Raw genomic sequence first — 23,839 nt, 5'->3', positions numbered from 1 at the left:
AGAAAGAAAGAAAGAAAGCGCGGGGGGGGGTGTCCCTCTTTCTTTTCTCTCTCTCTCCCCCCCACAAGACATTCTCCCCCCTTTTCCCCCCTTCTTCCTCCTCCTCCGGGCCGGCGCTTTCCCTGAGGGGAGAGAGGGGGAGCCCCGGCCCTGGAAGGGGTGTGTTTGTGTGTGTGTGTGGAGGGGGGGGAAACACACTCGCGGCTTCTCCCTTTTCCCCGTCCCTCGCCTCAGCCTCGGCCGGGAGGCCCGAAAGGCAGGCAGGAAAGGCAGGCAGGCCCGACGCCTCCCCGCCTCAAGGGTGCCGGGGCTCCGGAGGGGAAGGAGGGAAGGCGAGAAAAAGAGAGAGAAAGAGAGAGAAAAGGGCCTCTCCCCCCCCCCGCCTTTCAGGGCCGTCCCTCCTTCTCTCCCTCCCGGACTCCGGCCTGGGTCTGCCCTCCTCACAGGGGCCGCCTTCTCGCTCGCTCGCTCGCCTGCCTGCCTTCTGAGAGGAGGAGGAGGAGGAGGAGGAGGAGGCCGGGCCGGAGCACCGCCATCGCCCCCCCCCTCCCCACCTCTTGCCTGACGGGAGCGGAGGAGGAGGAGGAGGAGGAGGGAGGGAGAGCCGGCCGCCCTTCCCTTCCCTTCCCTTGCCCTCCCCTTCCCTCGGCCGGCCATGGCCCTCCAGCCTTCGCCTCACAGCCCCGTCTCGGCCGCCTCAGGAGGGACCCCCGCCGCCGCCTCAGCCTCAGCCACGACGCCTCCGGCCACCACCACCACCACCACCACCACCACGACGCCTCCTTCTCCTCCTCAGCCCCAGCTCCAGCCTTCTCCGCCTTCGCCTCAGACGCCGCCGCCTCTGCCACCCGGGCCGTCCCCGTCGTCGTCGTCGGCCGGAGGGAGCCGCAAGCCCGCCGGCGGAGGCCCTTCGGGAGGCCCTTCGGGGAGCCCGGCCTTGGGAGGAGGAGGAGGAGGAGGAAGGCCCGCGCTGGGCAGGTGGGGAGAAAAGGGCCTCAAGGGAGGGGGGGGGAGGGAAAAAAAGCTTTTATTCTTTATTTTTGGTGGAGGGGTCCTTGAGGGGCCGAGGGGAGGGTGTCTTTATATATATATTTGTGGGGGGGGCAGAAAAAGGCACGAAGAAAGGAAGGAAATCAGGAAGCGGGAAGGGGGGGAAGAGAAGGAGATAAAAAAGGACAGGGCCTTGGCGGGGGTTCTTCCCCCCCCCCACACAACTCCCTCCCTCCCTCAGCCCAAATCCTTCCCTAGAAAGAGGGCTTTAAGGATATCTCCCATGTTTTCTCCCCCCCCCTCCCTTCAAGGCCTGTTTGTTTATGTTATGAAGGCCTGACTGGCGTTTCTCTCCCCCCCCCCCCCCGCTGGAGGTCAAAAGACCAAAGATAATATCTATCTATATCTATATAAATAGATATAAATATACTGTACTCTCGCTCTCTCTTGAGTGAGAGAGACAGACAGACAGACGGTGGGGAAGAGGGTATGACCCTAACCCTCATCCACCTCCATTGGGGTCCTTTCCCTCTCCCCAAACCCCACACTGATTATGTTATTTTTATCAAATGTTTATGAACGTTTTTGTGTGTGTTGCCTCAAGAGATCGATCTATCTATCTATCTATCTATCTATCTATCTATCTATCTATCTATCTATCTATCTATCTATCTATCTATCTATCTATCTATCTATCTATCTATCTATCTATCTATCTATCCTGGAGGGGGGGTGAGATGGCAAGGTGTGGAGTTCGGGAAAGAGTGAGAAGAGCTGCAAGGATCCCCAATAAATTATATGTGTGTAATTTATTGGGGTCCTGTGCAAAGTATAGTGCAGGATCTGAGGCAGATTTAAATCTATATCGTATGTTATATATGGGGTCCTCTCTCTCTCTCTCTGTGCGTGTGTGTGTATGTCTTTATATCTATCTGTCTATATCCAAAATCCCAATAAATAAATAATATTTAATATTTATATATATATATATAATTATAGATAGATATAAAATTATGCCTGAGGTCCTGCACAACAAGTGCAAAGACCATTTTCAGTGTCAAATATTACTGCTGCTGCCACTCAAGGTAATAACAGTTCTTTTATTAAGGAATAGAAAGACTGGGTTGAGGTTCGGGGGGGGGGTGTAGCAGCCTCAGGCTTCCTTCCCTGAGTGTCAATGTGGGTAGGGGGTGATGGGAGAGGGTCTGCAGTTGGCTTCTCATCCAGGAGAGAAGGCCCGAGAGAGATGCGTGGGCCTCATGCAAGGTGCTCGTTCCTGTTATTACTCTTGTTATTGTTTTTGTCCATTACGTCCCTCTGATCTTACGTGGTGTGCAGATTTTGGCAAAGAGGTGGAAAGGAGGCTTATTGCCAGCTGTCGGATGGCGGTGGAGGGAAGTCTCGCCCAAGTAATGATATTTGTACAGTATTTGTATTCTGCTTTCTATAAGGAATCGGAGGGAATGAGATGTATTAGGAAGATTTAGAAGGGTTGGTGGGGCCTGGAGAAAAATTGCAGGGGACTCCTGTTGTCTAAAATGATACCTATCTGCACAGGCAGTGGATCCTGGCCCACCCCCTCTTCCTTTATCAGAATTGCAAGAGGAACCCACATGCTGATCCAGCATGGTTTGTGGGGAGGTGGCTGCCCCCCCATGTTAATTGAAGGAAGGAAGATGGCATTTGCGAATAAGGATCAGGTGGGGAAGGGGGGGGCGTTGCTTATTACTTGGGAGCACCTGGGAATCGGCAGCTCGCTTTGGAAAAGGGAGCTGTCAATGAGGCATCAGCCTCTGTGATGAATGAGAAGCCTCTTTAAGAAAAAACACCCGTAAGTTTCTTAAATATGGGGTGTAAGCACCACCTGACGTTGACCTGGAATAACAGGTATTTTTATGGGGTTGAAGAGGAGGCTTTCTAATCTTCGGCATCCTTTCAGAGAGGAAATGCGGGCCGCCCCTCCTCCTGGCGGGCCGGGCTGGGCTCTGTGCGCGGAGGATGCCCACATGCAGCAACCGGTATTGGGCCAGAGGGCAGAACGCCTGGTGGGAGGGAGATTCCCCCCCCCCCCGTTGTGAGGAGAGATTGCCGAAGAAGAAGAAGACGCTGCTGTGGTCTCCCATGTTGAGCATGGGCTGAAGGAAGGAAGGAGAATACCGCATTTGGGTGAAGGTGGTAATGGAGGAAAGGGGAAGCGAAGCAAAGGAGGGGGGGGAGGGCGGTATAGCCGGCTGGCATAGGAGGCCTTTGGAGTGGGGAAGGGACGCCTCGGCATTGCTGGAGGGTGGTGGTGTCGCGGGGAAGGGCAGCGGAGATTTGAGGATGGCCCCCCCTGGCATTTTGGGGGGATAAATCTGGGGAGGCGGAGGGGGGGGAGAAGCACGGACGATAGAGACTGCCGGAAAAGGCGCAGGGCGGCCTGGCGTTGGAGCTGCAACCGCCGTGAGGCCCTTTTTCCCCAAGGCTGCGGCTCCAACAGAGAATGCCCAGGCCCCGGGGGCAGCATGCGCAGAAGAGGAGGACATGATCAGCGAAAGTTTCAGGAGACAGACGAGGTCTCTGAGCAGATCCTTTCCCCTTGGCTCTTGTGTGCGAGAAGCTTTTGGGGTGGGGGTGAGGGTGGGCTTTAAGGATTGTTGGTGAGGAAATGGAGAGTACACAGAGAGGGCACTTCAGAGTACCGGCTGAGAGCAGGCCTCCGGAGTCCGCTTGCTGTTCTTGCTGCAGAGTGACCATTTTATCTCTTTGTGCCTTAAGATTTTTCTCCCCACCCCGAAATACAGACAATGGGCCCTGCGTTCTGGTTAGGCCTTCTCCTCAGCACCAAAAGGATTCAGCAGCCTCTTTCCCCCCCTCCCTCCTGAAACAAACCCCTCTTGGCAAAGAGATTTAACCCTTGGCCTGCAAGCGTGTCGAGGGAGTTAAATCTTACCAGCAGCGAGACTGAAAGGTATTTTTGTAGGGTGACTTTGAACGTCAATGTTTGTTTATTCAGAATGGCAGAGATTTTAGTAAAGAAAACTCCTCTTAACAGGAATGTTTCTCAAAATGTTTAAAGACCGCTTCATTTCTAATTTAGTTGTGCAGTATTGTACGAGGTGCGTAGGCCGTAATGCCCGTTTTTCTTTTATTGATTTAAAATGGTATGCTTGCAGGAAGCAGTAATATTTAGGACCAAGTCATTCACAATATCGTATAAACAACGAGTGTTGCCTAGATGCAGCTGCATTTAACGCTCTTGCAGGTCTTAGGTTCTCTCACCGCCGTTTTTTGTTTGTTTCTTTTAACAGAGATGCGTGCATTGTGTCGGTGAATGGCTAAATATATTCTGTGAAGAACGCTCATTTGGGAACAAGGCCTGCAGAAATCGGTTGTAGGTTTTTCGGGCTGTCCAGCCGTGTTCTTGAGGCGTTGCTACAGAAATTGCTTGTCCTTGCTTACCAGTAGATGTGCTGAAAATGGAAGTGTCAAGGGAAAGCTCTGTGGGAACCAGTAGGATTAGGTTGCTTTTAAATATATGTTGTGGAGGGGCGGCAGGCGGACCGGCTTGCTGGTGAAGGCCAGCGCTATAAACTGCACAGAGGAGCATCTGAGCTGTATATGGTTAGCTTGGTGTTTAAGACTTTGCCTTGTGAACCCAGAATCCTCACTTCCAATGTTGGTCCTGGTTGCTGTGGCTAGACCACGACCTCCCTGTCTTTGCATATCCCCTGCCACGCTGTACAAGGTAATAATAGGAGAGGCAGTGGAGTCCAGTGATTAGAGAGCTGGCCTGAGATTCCAGAGACTGGTAGGTTCACCTCACTCTGGCCTGTGAAACTCACTAGGTGACCTTGAACCAGTCATTCAAGTTAGCTGTGAAGGTAAAGTGGTGAAGAAGGGAGGTTTGTGCACATCTTTCTAAAAGTGGGATATTAAATATATCAATTTGTAATCCTATTGGTTGTAAGTCTCAGTGGGGTAACATATAAGGGGGGCTGTATATATTGATATTTTGATCAGGGTTTGACTGCTTTTTGTGTCCATTTCCCTATACAAATGCATCCCTGTAGAGTTTCCAGTGATTCTAAGAATGGCACCCCATAATACAAAGCACCTGTGCCTGGAAATAGTTGGGGCGCAGTACACAGAACCCAAGGTGAATGAATTAACTTTAAAATGCAGAATATCCTTATTTTTCATAGCTTTTTCTCCTGCACCAGTGAATTTCTGCCTGAGGTTTCCTTTTGCCAGTGGCGTGCTGAATACTGGTATGCTTTATGTAGCCTGCGAAATCCAGGGGAAGTCCCACAGGGTTGAGTAAGGCTAGATCCCCTGGTAAGCACACATAGGCTTGCAAGCATAGCTGCAGTCCTCTGTACACTTAATTGAATTCCGTGGCACTCACCTTTGAGCGGTCGGTCCTCTGTACAGTTGTGAAGTTAAAAAACTTTGGGCAACTGACAAAGAAAAATAGAAAGGAATATTATCAAAGGGCAGGACTAGTTTGCTGTGGTGGCTCCTGTTGAAATTTTGGTGCCCTTTAGAGTAGGGCTTTATGAGCTAGACAGGATTGCCACAGAGGTACGTAGCTTGTTTTCCTTTCACTTCCATTTACCTTTTAAGTGCCAATTTGATAAAAAATTTCTTTTAATAGTTTAAGCTGGTCTGTCTCAAATATGCTTTTAAGTGAGAAAGGGAAATAATTCCCATAATGAAAACGCTGTTGGTGGGCTAGTTGAATGGCGAGAGGAGTGAAGCCCCCCTTCCCAATTTGGGCTTCTGAAGCAGGCCTTCTCTCTACCTCTGTTCTGAGTCCTGATGAGGTGCCGATCAATCTTAATCTTAACCATGGTTGGCCTTGTTCTCATCTCAAGCTCCCTTCTAGAGAGAGAGAGGACTATCAAGGCCGGTGTCTACTGCTCATCAGCCCTTAAATATCTGTTATTCACATTACAACGCTAGTTTAATTAGGTGAGGCAGAGCATCCCGCAGGAAAGACTGGGTGAACATATTCTCGTCTGCTGTGGTGGCAGAGAAAGGCCATACCTGCACTCACCCTGTTAACCTTTCCCTCAAAACATGGGCCAGAAACCCTGTAAGTTCTCTCAAGCAGAAAGGCGCTTAAAGACTTAGGGATTGCCAGCATTAAAATTTGCTCGCCTGAAGTAAAACCTGACCAGGTGGATTTGATTTAAATCAAACTGATTTAATTCATGGTTCAAAAAAAAAAAAAAAAAAAAAAAACAGAAGCCCAAATTAGGTCATTGATTTTTATCCACCCTGGGGTAGTGCATATTTTGTAGCAAGGGGATGGTACAAAATTCTCTCTACCCAGAGAGCTACTAGAGCAGCTGTATAGGTTACGTTCGCAAAGTTAAGCTGGGCGCTTAACTTTGCCGTCCTTCCAGCAAAGGCCTGATGTATTTTGAGCTTGGTCACTTGCTTAGATGCCGGTGGACACCAGGAGACGGGTGAGAGTCTTTGCTCCTTACCCCAGCCCACTCACTTCTTTGTGCCTACTTCTCTGACCCATTACCCCCCCCCCCTCGGGAGGACATAAATCAGCCTTGCATGTTTAGGCGGCAGTCTGATAGCCAGAGACCATCAGCGATTCCTTGTCTCCCCTTGCTAGGCTAATAATAATAGTAATAATAGTGTGAGCTGCACATCCGGATAGTTCAGTGAGTTGTGTACCTGGTATGTAGAGCCAGAGGTCAAGCGTTCTCGATTCCCTGATATGCTTCGTAAGAGAAAAGCCGGCCTGTGTCATCCTGGGCAAGCTACCCTGTCCCAGAGCAAACCCCCCCCCACAATAAAAAAAGAGAATGTGAAATTCACTCTATTCCCCATTGCTGGGGTCTGTGTAGGCAATCCTGAACTGGATGGGCCAGTTAGCTAATTTGACATGAAGCTGCAAGGTGCCTCTTAGGACGTACATCATAGTGGTGACTAAAAATGCCTCTTTTTCATTCCGTTGTTGAATCAAAACAGGGGTTTTGCTGCTGTTCCGTAGGGTTAGAGTCTTTGCCTTATCCTTTTGCAAGGACGGAAGCAGGTCCTTTCTGAAATTGTTCTGTGACCATTTTGATTCCATTCTCATTCTGTTTAGTTTTTTCACAGCAAGCGTTTTGAAGACTGATAGTGAAGGAGCTGAGCTGTTGGTTGGCTAGTGGTATGTGGACTAGATCCAGTTGTACTACAGACAGGGTGCTAGCGAGCAGTTGCCCCATCGTAAACCCCCCCCATCGCTACACGCACGAAAATACATGAGCTCACATGAAGGACATGGTCGTTACCTATCCTTTGAATGCCACCGATTTCCTGAAAGTAGGAAGGCAGAGCACTGGTGGTCTGTCTTTGCCCCAGGTAAGAAGGAGCAGAGACGTAATTAGACCTGTTCCCCCTAATCAGAAGTGGGCAGGCCCTTCTGAGCAATCACTTAAGTGATACAAAAGAAGCAGCAACAGCAGCAAATCACGCCTTTGGAGAGGGAAAATAGCAAACAAAATAAATCACAGAAGGCTATGCATGTTATTCTGCTCCAGCAAAAAAGCGCTGAAGTTAAAGGCTGTGGGATGTGTGAGGAGGTGAACTTCAGTGGGTTAGACTGAGATCCGTGGCACGTATCTGCTGTAAGAGACATGTGGGAAGGCAGAGATAGTAAACAGTGGGTCAAACATCAGGAAATGCAAAAAAAAAGGGGAGGGGAGTCCGTGACAGTGTTTCCGAAGTTTAAATATACCCGAAGGATCCTGGTGATCATTCACAAAAGCTGTCATGGGTGAAAAAGTATCCTCCCAGCAAACAAGAATGCCGATACACTTGCCAAATGTATCAGCATTCTTGTTTGTTTATAATGCCTTTGTTCTTCACAAAAATAAAACTCCTGAATGGTTCATAAAACCTGCAACAAAATAAAACAGCTCAAAATAGAAAATTTATTTTCATGAAATAAAAACAATTCTGCATATCGTAAAGAGACGTTACTTGAACCCAGGCATGAATCTTGGTGAAATAGAAATCGCAACCCATTATTACTTCTGTGGAAGTTGTGGAGCCCAGGGCAGGGCCCTTGAGCGGTCCAAATCAATCGAGAGGAACAGGTTTGTGGAATATCCAGGTCCAGAATGATGAAGACTTTGTAAATATATAATGTCATCATAGATGTCGTTACCTAGTCTTTTAAAAGGTCTTTACAGTACTGTATATGTTTTTTTTTTTAATTTAGGAAAACAGTATTCCCTTTTTACAAGAAGGACTAGAGTAGACAGACATCTGTGAAAGAGCTGGAAAAATTGCACGCTTCTGCATGAGACTGTTCAGGTATTAACATTACTCTATGACGTCTGCCTGAGCCCCCCCCTCCCCATCAGAAAGAAGATAGTGACTGGAGAGGGAGGATTTTCTAAAGCTGGTATTCAAAGAATTCCTATACAGATTTCTCTAAGAAGTCTAATAGATAGAAAGTATGAGCTGGAACTGAAGAACAATGCCAGGGTTATGGCTCCCCCCCCCCCCCCCGACAAGGCAGGCCTTGATTTAACTAAAAACTGCTACACTGTTTTCATGATTTGTCAGACTTTTAAACCAAATCCTAGTCCTTTAAAGCGGGCCTGAATGAAGGCCCTGTGCAGCAGTCACTGAAAGCTCGCAGGCGGCCTTGAATCATGTGGTAGGAGACGGAATTTCAGTAAATTCATTTTTCCAGTGTTCGAAAGTCTCTACGGAGTGTGTGCAGAGGCAATGCCAGTGCATTTCTTGATAAAGCTGTGCACTTACTTTGAAGGTAACCTCAGTTAAATCGATAGTGCTTATTTCCAGGGAAAGTGCGAGTAATGTAACGCTGCGAGGCCAGACATCGGCGTTTCTTCTGGATTCAGGGCAGGGTAACTGCCTTTTGATGGGGAAATTCTCTTTGGTCCACGTTTAGCTTTTGAAACGGCCTGAATAAACCTTAGGTAAGCCCCATACCCTTTGCATTGTTGTGATGGCAGTGCTGCTCGAAGCTTCTGGAAAGGAGATCTTGAGATACAGGCAGCAAAATATATATATTCCCCGAGTTGCTCATTTCACAGGGTTCACCAGAAGCCATTGGCGCATTTTAATGCCACATCAGTAATGGATTCAAATGGCTTCTTTTTAAAACAGGGAAGGACATGATAATTATGTCTTACATGGTGTTTGAGCCGGCCTTCTCTGGGCCTTTTTGTGCTAGAAGCATTGCAGAACATGTTTTTTTGGTGCCTCTCTGTTTACACAGAAATCGGTTTATTTAGAGCCCTGGCTAGGGTTGCTAACACCACCCCTTCTGGCCCGGGACTGGGCTTGGGTTCCCTTAAGTAGCCTGAGCCCCTGCCATGCGTCCTGCCAGCCTTGGATATACCACGCTGGGTTTCCCGCCACGCCCGTGTGCCTGTAGAGGTAGAGGAAGGAGAGCTTGTTGAAATCTTCGGCGCGAGGGCATGGTTGTCAACGCATTGTAAGAAAACAAAGTTTGTAATTCTAGAACAGCTCTGAACGAGAACCAATTTGTTCGGGGAAGCCTAGCTGGCCAGGAGTAAAACAAGCTGATTAGTCGAGGCAGAAGGCTTTAAGCCTTTCTGCCTCAGAGGAGGGCACCCATCCACAGCATGTTTTGGAAGCGCCACTTCTGGTGCAACACCTGGCTGCCCACTGGAGGCCTTCCGGGCTCACCTGCTGTGCCGTTTTTTAATGGCCATTTTTGAAGAGAGCTTTGCCAGCCGGCCAGAGAGGAGGAGGAGGAGGAGGAGGAGGTGTCCAGGATTTGGGAGTTTGCTGCTGCAGGGTAGGCCTTTTCACTCTCAGGGCGACGAGAGCTTTTGGGGATCCCTGGGTAACCTCCAGTTGCATTCCAGGGTGACCAACATACAGATCATAGAGATCCCGGGCCATGATGGTAGAAGCTGCTGGATTGCCTGCAGCTAAGGTCAACTGCAGGGGGTCACTCGGCCTGTCCCGAGGGGGGGGGTTGGCTGCCCTTCAACTGCCCTGCCGGTTCATAAGAGGTTCCTGGTCAGTCTTCTGCATGAGAATGGAGAAATACCAAACTCTTCCTTTTGCTAGGCAAAGCTTTTACAGCTAGCTTTCCTTTATATTGTAAGGCTGAGCTGGGTTCAGTTGCAGAGGCCTGTGGCTGTTTTTGGGGAGTGCTTTCTGTAGCTTCAGGACCTCGTAGCCTTGTGTATAAGGGGGTGGTGGTGGTTTCCACGTGGGGTCAGAGTTTTAGTGTATTCGTATATGAGGCTAGGCAGTTGGCTTAACCCTTTCGTGGTTTGTTTGGCCTCCACATGAGAGGAGGCTCATTGAGGCCTCTTCAGAAGGCCTCTTCATCTCGTCGCACTTGAACAGACTTGAAGGGAAGCGACTAATTTGCACATAGGCCAAAGCGTGAGGGAATTTTTACGACAGTGCCGTGAGCGGCGCTGTCGTTTCTTGGATGCAGCGGCATTTTGCTGGGGTGTGGGGGGGAGATAAACATCAAGGAAAGGCCGTTTGCAGAAATCTGCCGCTAATCCCGGAATCGTAAGGTTGAGCCGCGTCAGTTGCAATGCTTAATTTAGACGGGTGATGTTAATACTCAGTTTTAAGCACAATTCAGGGGTGGCCATCTGAAACAGATCAGAAACAAACACGTGGGAAGGGCGACAGGTAGGAGCAGATGTACGGGGGGCCCAGAGTGTGACTTCCAGAACATGGAGCAGTTGCTTGTGGAATGTGCATCCCCAGCCTTCCCTCTTTCTGTGGGAGGGAGCAGGCGAGAAGGGCCCCTTGGCATAACAAAACTTAAAAGCTTCTGTGGTCGCCAGGTTCGTGTGATCCTTGCCTCTGCTCGGCATGGTTTTGGACAATACGAAGCGTTTCTCGGGCCAAGATGGAGGCCTTGAGGACCGAGCTTTAGCCTTGAGCAGGCAGTCCTTTCTCAGTGGTGGAAAGGAAAGCGTGGTGGTCATCCCCGTCCACCTTTTAGGAAGCAGTGCCGTTTGCTCCGGTTGCAAGGTAAATAGATAGTGCATGCATAGATGTGGGGGGGGGGGTTGGAACATTTTTGGCAGCTTTGTTTTTCCATTTTGATTTCTCGGCATGCGCTATATAGCTTAAATAGTTAATTCGCCGTGCAAAGTATATGGTGCAACTGTAGATTCAGATCGGGCAAGTTTAAAGTTGTGAGGGATGTTTAAATGGCTGTCTCTTTAAAAGTGCATATGTGTAACAGCCTAAGTGCCTGTGGTATGACTACTCCGATGCAAGTCAAATTTTATTCACTATCCCTTGCTCTGATGTAAGCATGAACTGGATGGATATGCCCAAGTGACACCCCTCCTCTCCTCTTCCTTTCTTCAGTAGTGGAGAGGGAGGGGATTAAAAACAAAAATAGGAACGTGGTCATCATCATCACACACAAAACCTGCAGTTCCACTTAGTCTTCACACCATCAGAATTCTGATTCAGAATTCTCAGTTTGAAAAATAGTACAGTGTAAGTGAAGCAAGCACAGCTAATCTTTTAGCATTCAAAATACAGGCATTTTTGACCTGATGCTTTGAAACAAGAACTTTTTTCCCCTCAAGGTCAATGGGTCCTTTGAGGTACTGGAACCTTAAAGAAGGTCGTGTTGTGCATTTGTTTGTTTGTTTGTTTGTTTATTTATTAATTAGATTTTTTACCCCCGCCCCTCTAGACAATGTCTACTTGGGGTGGCATTTGTCCCATTCAGGTAGCTGTGGGTTTTCCTGTGGGAGAAAGATTGTGTTTGAATTAAAAGAGGGTGTGCTGTATTAATTACCAAGCCTTAAATATTGCACTACTTCTCCAATAACACAGGGCTGCTGTGCATGCAGACTCATGTGTAGATGGTTAATTTCTCATAAATCTAATTTTTAGATAGGTATTTGAGATGTTGTGCAGCATCATAAGTTTTTTTTTATTAAATGAATGGTTGTAGTTCAGTGCTTTAAAGATGTTGCATAGAGATCAATAAAGGAGAAAAATAAGTGTCGTAAAAGATAGTCCATATTTTTGCACATTTAGCTACGTGTTTGTATATGGACATCTGCCTAGTTAAGCAAAAATGGCTTGGGTTTCTAGATATGTTTTAAGGTAGCAGTGGGTGCTGTAAAAAGCCAGATGGATTTCTTAGTAAGCATTCAGCTTGTCAATGTTCAGGGGAAGGACTGGCCTGATAGTTTTGTTACTAAAATGGTCTCAAAATCCCTTTTCCATGCTGTAAAAATGAGATTTCTGTTTTGCCAAGCTCACAGTGAACTGTATTGGACAGGTTGCTTTGTAGAGGCATTTGGGCTTCTGATGGCCGTTTGGGTTTAGTTGGGTTTTTTGACCTTCAAAGAGTGTTCTTTTTTTCTAGTGAAGTCCTTCTAGAATTTCAGCAGGTGTAATGAGTGCTACAAACGCATTCGGAGACGTCTGTTGTTCTTCTGATCATATGCCAGGGCAAATTACTTTTGGCCACACGTTTAGGTTGTAGCTTATCCTAAACGCTGTGGAAGATGGGGCCAGCTGCTTTTCTGTCAATTCAGAAGGTAGGACCGGAAATAATGCATTCAAACGGTAAGGACAGGAGATTTTCCTAAGTATTAGGAAGAATTTTAACCGTACAATTGATCTGACAGTGGAATGGACTCTGCTTCACTGAAGGTATTACCTCTGTTTAGTTGGCTGGCCTGCTGCCAGTGGGGTTTAGCTGTGGGTTTCCCGCTTTGGTAAGGGGTGGGATTGGTGACCCTTTGGGGTACTTTTCAGCTCTACAGTGCTGTGGTTCTGTGATTCACTTCGCTTCCCTCCTCAGTGGAAGAACATTAACATTTCTGAGATTCCTATTACTTCTGACTGGAATTGATATACTGGCAAACATGCTAGGCCTGTTGCGCTCCTCTTAGTGAAAGACATATACACTTCTCCCTTCAACAAAGCAAATCCATGTATTGTATAACTCTTGGGCCTGAGAAAAGTAACCACAAAGCACAAACAGATGAGAGAGAGCCGGGGGGGGGGGGGGAGAGAGAGAGAGAGAGAGAGAGAGAGAGAGAGAGAGAAGTTATGTCCATGATGGCTCTCTTCTGCAGCATAGAGAATCTTCTCTGTACCTTCTCTTTGGGATTCTGGGTGGCCAGAGGACTATTATTAGATTAAATAACTATCATGTATTTATTTATTTTTTAATATAACCAAAACTGTGCTTCTCAGAGCTGTGCAGTTCAAGGGAGAAATGTAAAACCTGCTAGCATTGGCATTGATTCTTTTTAAGTGTTCAATGCTGAGAAACTGAAAGGAACCACCTCTCCTGCCGGCCTGTTTCTGGGCCCGCGCAGTGAGGATTCTAATCTCTTGCGGAAAGTTAGATTTCAGAAATCTCCCTAAAATGTTTTTCTTAAAAAGTTTAATGTCGTCTGCTCTTTTTCATTTCAGAGGCCGCAACAGTGGCAAAGGGCCACCTCAACCGATGGTACGTAAATCTTTTAGTATTTTCTACGTTGCTTCTTTGATATATGTAGAGTGATGATCTGCTGCGTGAGACATATAAATGTAATTAACATAGGTTTGTCTAATTGTTTAATCCATTTGTTGCAAGGAATGCATAAAGAAACTGAACTGATTATTGTCATTCCACAAAAATGTCTTTTTAAAAAATCAAAATAAGCAAACAGATGGCCTTAATGCACCCTGACCCTAGTTACCTCCTAGTTTACTTGCTTTGGTTAATGGATGATGTCACAAACCTAATGTACTTCAATGTAGACAGGGCAAGATCACACCCGGGCAGTGGGGAACAGCAGAGACAAGAGGACGTCCAGCTGATCAGTCGTCCAAACGATGATGGGGTGTTCATTTTTCTCCCTCTGTGGCTCAGAAGCATAAAGTAGACGGGAAAATGGAGACAGGCTCCGGTTTTGAGGTTCTGTCTTCGCTACATGTCCCCATGTGCCAGCCCATCAAAAGCCGTCGTTACTGGAGTGACGTTTCAGCCTGTATACAGCTACCCGGACAGGAATCAAAGACAGAGGGTGTAGGTTCATTTGCAGGAATGGGACTGGATGAACCCTAGTGACGTTGTAAAAATCCATTCAGGTTTTTCCTTTCGAAATGTGCTGCTAGGATCACAGTCACATTGTGTGGAATCTGTCAAGCGGGGGTCCTGTTCGCGGTCCTCAGGAGGCGGGTGGCATCCTGATTTTGTGCCGTGTCCGTAGCACATCAGAAGAACATCCAGGTGTCTTGGACAAAGAGCATAAGTTGCAGATCAAAACCTGTCTGGAAATCTATAGATTTGGGGTTTATTCGCAGATAGCTTCTCTGGACGTGTCCACCCGATCTGTGCTTTGCTCTTAAACATTCAAGTAAAATCTGGATTGCTTATCATTGTCTTTCTGGGAATCTGGAGCTTTTAACCTTTACCTGTTGCTTATTAAATCAGTAGGAAGCTTAACATGACTTCTGAAGTGAGTAACATGCAAGCGGTAAAAGCACAAGGTGGGCGATTTCAAGGGATTCCAGTCATCGCCAATCTCACCCTTGTCCCCCAAATTTAATCTGCAGTTTTGTGGTGTGCTCAGATTCTGATGTCTTCTGAGACTTTTCCTTCTGTTCTTTTCCAGATTTCTTTTCAAGGCATATACGCAAACATGCGAATGGTTCATATACTCACCTCGGTCGTCGTAAGTTACCCCCAAATCTTTCTTTGAGCCAACTTCACTTCACAACCGCGGAGGAGAGATGCTTAGTGGTTTAGCGTGGCTTATTTCTAGGAAATCCCTGTTTCTGACAACATTTTCATTTGTGCCCTGTCTCTTCCTTTCTGGGGTTGGCAGAATATTTCGTTCTGTGACTTCCTCTTCCTGAGGCTAAACGGAAACTTCCAGTCTTCACACTTAAAACTGAACTTTAAGACAGGAGCTGGAAACCTCTATATTTTTCAGGCCATGGGCTAAGCTCAGTTTCAGAAGAGGTCCGTGGCCACCTTCTTCCACAACAGCCTCTTCCTGTCAACAGCTAAACCTTTGCACAGGCATTTCAACCTTTTTAATAAAATGAAGGTGGCCGTCGGGAGCCCCACAAACCCTGAGAAATGGCCAAACTGTGGTGTCTCAGGGAAAGTGGATGTGGCCACTTTTGGGGGAAGCCAAGGAAGGGTTCCCCCTCTGAGTTAAAATGTGAGCAGTCAGAAAAATGGGACAGACAGTGTCAGCCCCTGTAGAGGCTGTGGGGGTGGAAGGGCTGGAGTTCCCACCTGAAAGCTGTCATTAAGAGCTTTTGTGCAGTTTTTTTAAAGTGCTTGGTGCTGCATTTCTTTGCTCTGTGGGAGGTTGTTTTCTAATCCCTGCCTTACAATGATAATAATATAGAGCTGGAAGGGACCCTGTGGACCATCCAGTCCGGCCCCTTTCAGTGAGGCCCAGTGGGGGAATCAAACTCCTAACCTCTGACTCCCCAGCCAGATAACCTCCTAATCAGTCTTTTTCTCCCCCATCCAGGGCTCAAAATGTGAAGTACAAGTGAAAAATGGAACTATATATGAAGGAGTTTTTAAAACTTACAGCTGTAAGGTAAGTGCTGTTGACTTTTTTGTTTGATCCTCTTGATTGCTGTGACTCTTTCAGATGCAGAATAATATGTGCCGATCGATACCTAGTCTTCCTGGTTTTTACCTAAAGCACAACTACATACAAATGTCACATTTGACGTGACATTCTCCTCTGTTCTTGTTGATCATTTAAACGTGCCTGAAAGGATCCTAATATTTGAGTTGTACCAAAAAAAATTCTGTACCTTTCCCATTCACGTTTTGTGCTGTGGCAAATTAAGCCCTCTCTCTATTTCAGTGCGATTTGGTCCTTGACGCAGCTCATCGGAAAACTGCAGAATCCAGTCTGGGGCCGAAACGAGAAGATATAATAGAAACGATTTTGTTCAAGCCTTCAGATTTTGTTATGGTGCATTTCAAGGACATGGATTCCAGTTATGCACGAAGAGGTAGGATTATTTTCCCCCCTTTTATGTCAGAATAGGTTTTACAACTAACTGCACTTCCTAAATATGTTATTAAAACCTCAGCCTTTTGGTTTGTGTGTTAGGGTCAGTGGAAAGCTATCTTAGTTAGAGTCAGAAAACTAGTAGGTATAGATCAGGAAAGCTTTTTTCTGGTTGGCAGTAGATCGTCTAAGGTCTTGGGCAAAGTTCTCCTCCGGCTCTGGAGTCTTTTCAGCTTTTGTTTTGATTTTTGAAGACATCCTTAGCAAACTGGTGGTAGCAATTTATAGAGAGGAAGACTCCGTTGGAGGTCAAAGCAAGACTGGATTCAAAAAGGAGGAAAGCAGCAGGTGGTTGAGCAGGTGAATATATCTGATGGAGTCATACATGAGGTTGAATTGGGAGCAGTGGTTTTAAAGACTCTCTTGCATGTTCTGAAGTCAGAATTATACAGTGGCTCTTCATTGATGCCATCATATGAAGTAGAGGCATGCAGTCTTTTATTCTTGGACTACAAGAATCCTGGGAGTTATTATCCCCAAACTCAACTCTCCACACTTGTAATGCAAAGCTTTTGATTTTTAAAAAAAGTTTCCTCGTTTTTCTGCTGTTTTAAGGAGGAGCTGGTGCCCCTGGATAGCCTTAGAGTTGGCTTACCCCTGTTGTCTTTAAAATAATACAAATGCTCTAAAGCTCAGGAGAACTCATGCTGACGTGAGTTTACCTTTGGGAATCACGAAAGCTGTAGAGGAAACCCTTGAGCAGTCTTGCCAAGAGGAGGTGTGTTATATTGGTCTCTTATTAGGTAACCTCTTTGGCGTTCTTGGCCTGATTTGACAGGAAGCTCTTTTGTAAAAACAAAGGCACTCTTCAAGATCTTGTATCTCTGAGCTGGTGGGGGATGGGGTTGGCTGACTCCTGTGAGCTCTGGAAAGGAGAGGCCAGGACTCTGTGAATCCTGCCAGCCTCTTGGCTTCTTATAATTTGCAGAGCCTCTGTTATGATTGCGTGGATTCCGTGAACAGAAAGCCCAGGACAGCTGACTCTTCTGTTTTCGTGTAGATAAGCTGAACCTGGTATTCAGGTTGGAGAGTCAGGAAGGGGATGATTCTGTTCTTGGCCTCAGACACGAGTCATCCCGTGAACATTGCTGAGGGTTTTTTTAATCATAATATATTGGCAGGAAGAGCGGTAGGCAAGAAGACCATATATGTGTTTGTTTGTATGTATGTATTTACAGTGTTAAGTTCTAGAATTGTCATTCAGCCATCTTCTAGACTGTAGTTCTGGATAGCCTTCCCAGACCATGTGCCGTTGAAATCTTTGGATTGGCTTCCAGCCCTTAGGGCCAGCCTCATTAGTGGATGTGATGATGGCAGCTCGGCATCTAGAAGGCTCTAGTTGGGGGGGAAACTGTTCTGAAGGACTGAGATGCCGCTATGGTCTAGGGTGCTTTGCTTTCATCTCCTCCACCCCTCGGCCACCCTGGTTAGCAGGCTTCCGTGCTGGCTGTGGTTGGTAAATTATGAGGAGTGCTGATCCTCCATATCATGAATGGAAGCAATGTTCTGGATCCTGTCGTGTAGTCACACTGGTGAAAGAGAACTGGCCTAACTCGCAGTGGCCAATGAGCGTGGTTTCAACTCCTTGCTTGAATTCCTCATGACGTGCCAGTTGAGCGGCTGGACCGCCCGACCAGGAATCCAAACGGGGACTCATTAAGTAGCCTTGATTTCCCACCCAGCAGTATTCCGTTTTCCTTCCACCGTTACCCCAGGGCTATCTCTGATCTAGAAATCTGTTATATTTCATTATGGTGCTTTCAGTTTTCCAGCATATCAAACAATGCATGAGGGCCTGGCCTAACTCTTAGTTGCAGCCAGAACAAACCTGTTGAATCAGTGGGATTTCCATAAGCTTTGGTTCACTGTCCATTCAGCAATGGATTTCGTGTGTCTACCCTGGCGTTTTGGATTGAGACCCATAAAGGTTAATGGTATTTCCTGCTGCTCCTGCTGCTGTTAGTTTTCTCCAGGTCCTCCCCTGACTTTCTTGACAAACCAAGAAGCAAAGCCGTTTCTGGTGGCAAGTGGGAATTATGGAGCAGCACGTTTCCTACTTCTGCAGAACAAGCCGGGGGTCAGAGAGTGTTTTGCAAATCCAACCTATGCCTGTGCCTTCATAGCGTAGGAAAGGGAGGCTCAGGATTTGATTAACCCATCCAGGATTTTGTGGTCACGGATGTTAACTTTGGAAAGGAGGAAGGCATCATGTAGAAATGTTTTTAGCAAGGCCGTTGTTGTTTTTGGCTAGATGAGAGAATGTAAAGTGCCTGCCTCTCTCCGTCCTTGCTGTGATCTGACTTTGTTTTTATTTTCTTTCTCTTCCCGTGTCTGTTGTAGTTCCTTCAGAAACAGGTAATTGATTTGGCCATCTTCTATTTATGCACCTTGACCTAGCATAATGCTCTTGACAAAAAAAAAAAAAGACAGTGTGTAATGGATGCATTTTAACTTTGCTTGCCTCTCTCAGCCATGAGAAAGCATGCATGCTGTGAAATGGCACGTCAGAGGGTTTTAGTGAGTTGTCTTCTGGAGAGAGAGGAACTTAAGCCCTTTGCAAACCTCAGCTCTAGCGCCCTTGCCCCACTCACCGTGGAGTACCCAAAATAAGGTCATGAAGTCGAAAAAAGACGTCTGAGGAGCTTGAACGTGTTTCCTTGTGATCCAGGCAAGGGGGAAGAGTAAGCTTTGACAGAATGTATTTCTCCCTCCCAGTATTTCTGCATCTCAGCTGAAGTGGGATAAGGGAGGACTCCTTTCTGGCCATGTCAAGTGGCAGACGTGGTCTGGGGGGGGAGTTGTTTCCAAAGCAGTCGCTTTTTTCACACAGGCGGCTTTTATAGCAACAGCGAGGTCCCAAGACCCCTTGCTGTGGGATTCCCCGTCAAATGCAGCTTTAAAAGGGGGTTGGGGGTTTTGGGAAGGGGGACTCCGTCCATCCCTAAAATCGAAGGCGTCTCTCCATCCAGTTGCCCGGCAGGGACGCCATCCTTCTAAACACCTGCTCACTGCCCTGAAGTACAACAGGCAGACCTGAACCAGGATTTATCCACGCCGTCAAATTGGCGATTCCTGGTAATTTGCGGCTCTCAGCCTAAATCAGGGATGTTGCCTGGGCAGTGTGAACGCGAAACTTCCAAATTGCTGCTCCCTGCATCGGCGTTCCAATAGTGGTCTTAACCGACCAGATAGGCGGGATATAAATAAAATAAAATAAATAAATAAATAGTTCCTGGGAAAGAAACAGCTATCAATGGGAACAATGTTCCTGGTCTTTAGCCTACCGCTGTTTTCCGGCTGCTTGGAGGTCTACCAACACGGCTCTAAAGCCTTCCTCCTTTTAATGCTCAGCCTCTGCCTCCCGGGGTGGTGGTGGTGGTGGTCAGGTTTTTAACCCTTTAACTTCCCGTCTGATTTTGGAAGTGGGCCCAGATCAGTTCTACGTGCACAAACCACACTCGCTCACCTGTTGTGAAAAAGAATCCCATTATTTGGCTCCTGGAGAAAACCATGTTCCTATTTCTCCATTGGATATACACCCCAGTTCCTCAAACAGTGACACCAGGTAATAGGCGTCTGCTGTCCCACAGGTAGCCCACAGATGTAGCCAGTCTACAGCTGCCTAAGGTGTCGCTTGAAAAATCGCCACCTCCAAGGCAGTCTGCTTTTTTTTTTTCCTAATCACCTCTCAGAAACAAGCCAGGCCCAATCTCCCACCATGAATTTTGGGGATTCTCATTTATGTCTAATTTTTTTCTGTGCTGTCCAAAAGACACCCTTTGCGTTTGGCCTGAAGAAGTGGACTTTGAACCACAAAAGCATGCAGATGGTTTGATGTTTTTTTAACTGGTCTGACAAAAGCATCGCCTGCCCCTCCCTTTGAAATAAAGGTGCTAATCTTCGAAATTCATCCTGATTCGACCTTCTGCTAAACCTGCTCCGTCTACAGCCCGCTGCAGAACCCCTTTGCACACAAGTTCAGTATTGAATGCCTACCGCAACTCAGCACAGATGTCCCTCTTGGAGAAAATCCGGAAATCCGCATGTTACTATTTCGCCATGTTAAGCTCATCTATGCTGTTGGGTCGCACTTGCTCTTAACGAGCCATACATGAGCTGTACTCTTTGAGTTTGTGTGGCCGTTTTATTAGGCGTTGCAGTACGTTGCCTTTTGCCACGCCCAGCATGAAATGTAATGCTCTTGCCATAGAATTTCTGCAACCAGGGGTAATGCATGATTCAGGCTTTGATAAGGAATTAAACCAATGCCCCATGGGATCTACCTTGTGTGTGTGTGTATGGCGATCTCCAGTGGCCGTATGATTTTTTTAAAGAGGACAATTCCTCTCTACGCAGGAGGTGGAGCCCTGCCAAGGTGTTGAAGCTCATAGTCTTGTACATAACTGGAAATAAAGCCCCTTGAAATTAATAGGTCTCAGTTCAGATTAGGCATGCATAAGATGGGTTGTGGCCTGCGGGGGGGGGGCAGCTCCCTGTTGGACAGTTATAAATCAGAGTTAAATCAGATGTCCTTCAGCAGTGTTTCACACAGACCTGCCTTTCTTAACCTGTGTTGTTGTTGTTTTCTTCTTTCCCCCAATTTAATTTTTTACTCGCAGATGCTTTTACAGATTCTGCCATCACTGCTAAAGTTAATGGTGAACATAAGGAGAAGGATCTTGAACCCTGGGATGGAGGCGAAGGCATCGCTCCAGATGAACTTGAAGCTTTAGAAACCGACGTTGTAAGCAGAACTGCCCTTGGTTTGGGATTAAAGGAAGGGGGTCGGGCGGCTCGAGGACCAAGCGTGTGGGTCCTCGCTTTTGAGAGTGGGGTTGCAAGCTTAGTTTACATGTGACCCTTCAAAGAAACCACTGTTACAGGCGAGGAGACCTGTTCTTGTGAAAACCACAGCAAGAGCCTCTGAGTCACCGGGCATTCTCTGGGGGTTTTGCACTCTGCCCCCCATAGAACGTGTTAAGAGGGACCCTTCCCTCTCCCGTTCTCTTACCAAATTGGTCTAGGTCTTTTACGTAGTCCTCCTCTTGGAGGGACGTTCTGCTCAGAGGTTCATGAATATGGAAATTGGTCAGAATATTGCTCGGCTAACCTTCTTGTGCCTTCAGAGTGAAGGGTTTCTCTTTTAAACCAGTCTTGATGCAAAACTAAATCCTTAGCAAATTTAAAAAGGATTTGGGAGTGAGAATAGAAAAGGTTCTCTAAGAACTTGCTCACTTTTGTAGAAATATTTCACTGTTTCGGGATCTGTGCAATCATGTTTATTCCAGTCCTAGTCTATTCCAGTCCTCTCTTCTTGTTGTCTTGCAAATATTTCAGTTTTATTCTCGGTTTTCTCCCCTGCCAAATAAAATTTGAGAGCTGTTTTCTCCACAAATGAAATGGCTTGTTATTTATCATTATCGGGATACAATATCATGAGCAAACATTTTTCTTGTGAGCCATTTAAAAACACACACCCTTTTTTATTTTTTGCCTTCTAGTCCAACGGATGGGATCCTAATGACATGTTTCGCTACAATGAAGAAACCTATGGTGTAGTATCGACTTATGACAGCAGTTTATCTTCCTATACGTAAGTTGTAATGTGTCCTGTGATTCTTTCCTATTTATTTATTCTGGTGATTTTTATATTGATTCTGGGTCCTAACCTGGTAAAGATGGAGACTGACATCTAACAGATGTGGGTGGATGTGTATCTCTTAGGCATCATATTTGAAAAGTGAGAGGTCACAATTTCAATCTGTACCGCTTGAATAGTTGGTCCACATCTCCTTTATATATATATATATATCAGTCAGAATGAAGAACTTTTTGGTGGTGGTGGGGTTTGAGCAGAGAGAGCTTTCTCCTGTTTTATTCTGTAATAAGACCAGTTCTGGTATCTGAATCCTTGGTAATCTCCTTTTGCCTTTCATACGTGGCATTTTACCGATCTGGTGGCTTCGCAGCAAGCTTTTTTTTTGTACCGTGAACCACTCAGTGTGTTTCAGATTACACCCCCCAATTCTTCATAATTAAGTGTCTTCTGGAAAGTAATTTAGCAGGTACAGTAATTATAACTCCCAGGGCCTGCCGGTCTTCATGGGAGGACTGGCTTTAAAGCCACAGAATCAGAGATGGAGAAGCAGAGGAGTTCCTGGACCAAAAGGGAAAAGTGGGCAGGCTTTTGAGTGGGAAAACTGCCGTTACACAGAGTCAAGCTGTTGCATCGTCGTCGTCATCATCACCACAAACAACCATCCCTTGGCGCCTTAGGTGCTCTGACTTCATCCCTTGACCCGCTCTGTCAGTACGATTCTGGAAAGGACGCCAGGCTTTGACTCCCCGTCTCCTTCACCCCTTTGTCTCACCTCTTTTCTCTCTCTCTCTCTCTCTCTCTCTCTCTCTCTCTCTCTCTCTCTCTCTCTCTCTCTCTTTTAGAGTACCCCTAGAAAGGGACAACTCGGAAGAATTTTTAAAACGGGAAGCCAGAGCGACCCAGTTAGCCGAAGAAATCGAATCAAGCGCACAATACAAAGCTCGAGCTGCTTTGGAAAATGATGACCGGTCAGAAGAGGAAAAATACACGGCGGTTCAAAGAAACGCCAGCGAGCGAGAAGGACACGGCGCAGCCCCCAGGTATGGATGGAGGAGGAGCAGGGGGCTCCGGCCCGTTGCTGGTTAGAGTTTATTATGTAGGGCTTGGAAGTAGCCCTTCACATATCGAGGATTTCAGATCTTCTCTGTCGGAGTATGTTTCTTTGTAGTCGTCCGTGTGTCTCGGATTCTTGGTTACCTCCTGTGGCGTTTCCCCCCCCCCCCAGGTCATTGATCTTCTCTCTTCCCCCCCCCCCCCCCGATTATAAACAGTCTAACCAACTGACGAATATTGTTGCCCTTCTTTGTTTCTGAGTTGATTTCTTATTTTAGGTATAACATGGATATGCCAATTTTCTGCCCACTAGTGTCCCCAAAGAGATGTGCGGTAAAATATACCCTTCTTTATCGGCAATTCAAGTATTAACCTTAAATGGCATTTTTTTTTTTAAAAAAGCTAATTTTAAAGGCCAACAGTTGTATGCCGCTTTGACTGCCTGCCCCATGTGGCCCACGTTGACTTTCCTTGGGAGGGAATTTGAGCCATCCGGGAGCAGCTCCCAAGGAAAGCCCTGACTCAAGTTCCCATCCGTTTGTTTCTCAGAGCGTTAAAAAAAAAAACATTGGGCTCCCAATATTTTAATTGCACATTTTAATTGTTCCCTTGCTGGTCTCCTCGACCGTAAGGGTGACAGGGCTTGGATTTCAGCTCTTGGCTTATAGGAGCTTCATGGTGCATTGGTTGAACTCCAGCCAAAACTGTGCTTACGACTCGGGGTTCAATCCCAGGTAGCCGGCTCAAGGTTCACTCAGACTCCCATCCTTCCGAGGTTCGTAAACGGAGTGTCCGGCTTGCTGGAGAGGGGGCAACGGGTAGCCTGCATAATTAAATTACAAACCATCCAGGGAGTGCTTTTAAGTGCTTGTTGTGGCATACAAACAGGCAGACGTTGCTTTCAACAGTGTGGTGTTTCTTTTGCTTCCGCTTTCAGGGAGAACAAGTACATCCCACCTGGGCAGCGGAATAGAGATGTTCTTTCCTGGGGAACGGGAAGGCAGAATTCGCCACGGGTGGGCCAGTCTGGATCAGGTCCACCCATCTCAAGATCTGGGTCTCACTCATCGGACTACAGTTCCAGCGCGGGCGCCGACCAAAGAGTAGTTAACGGAGGCAAGTACCTACTGTGGCTTAAAAGGGCAAGCCT

General features: G+C 46.9%; 1 protein-coding gene across 7 annotated transcripts in view; it reads left to right on the top strand.

Annotated features, from left to right (window-relative positions):
* Nucleotides 1–561: 561 nt before the first annotated feature.
* ATXN2 (ataxin 2) overlaps nt 562–23,839 on the top strand; it is a 43,885-nt gene continuing 20,607 nt past the window's right edge. For 3 of the 7 annotated variants that reach the window (XM_072983350.2, XM_072983348.2, XM_072983347.2), the window contains exons 1-9: nt 562–978; nt 13,417–13,453; nt 14,604–14,663; nt 15,480–15,551; nt 15,828–15,978; nt 20,657–20,781; nt 21,539–21,630; nt 22,479–22,676; nt 23,627–23,805. In XM_072983350.2, coding sequence (XP_072839451.2) covers nt 656–978; nt 13,417–13,453; nt 14,604–14,663; nt 15,480–15,551; nt 15,828–15,978; nt 20,657–20,781; nt 21,539–21,630; nt 22,479–22,676; nt 23,627–23,805 — 1,237 coding nt within the window. In that variant the 5' untranslated portion in view covers nt 562–655. Of the gene's footprint in view, nt 979–1,101; nt 3,163–7,406; nt 8,296–13,416; nt 13,454–14,603; nt 14,664–15,479; nt 15,552–15,827; nt 15,979–18,377; nt 18,393–20,656; nt 20,782–21,538; nt 21,631–22,478; nt 22,677–23,626; nt 23,806–23,839 lie in introns of those variants that run through there. The other 4 variants (XM_072983352.2, XM_072983345.2, XM_078381814.1 and 1 more) reach the window with 3 other exon arrangements.

Source organism: Pogona vitticeps, chromosome 14, assembly GCF_051106095.1.
Source record: "Pogona vitticeps strain Pit_001003342236 chromosome 14, PviZW2.1, whole genome shotgun sequence".
In the NCBI taxonomy this organism is placed as follows: Eukaryota; Metazoa; Chordata; class Lepidosauria; order Squamata; family Agamidae; genus Pogona; species Pogona vitticeps.
This window is presented reverse-complemented; position numbering and strand designations above follow the sequence as displayed.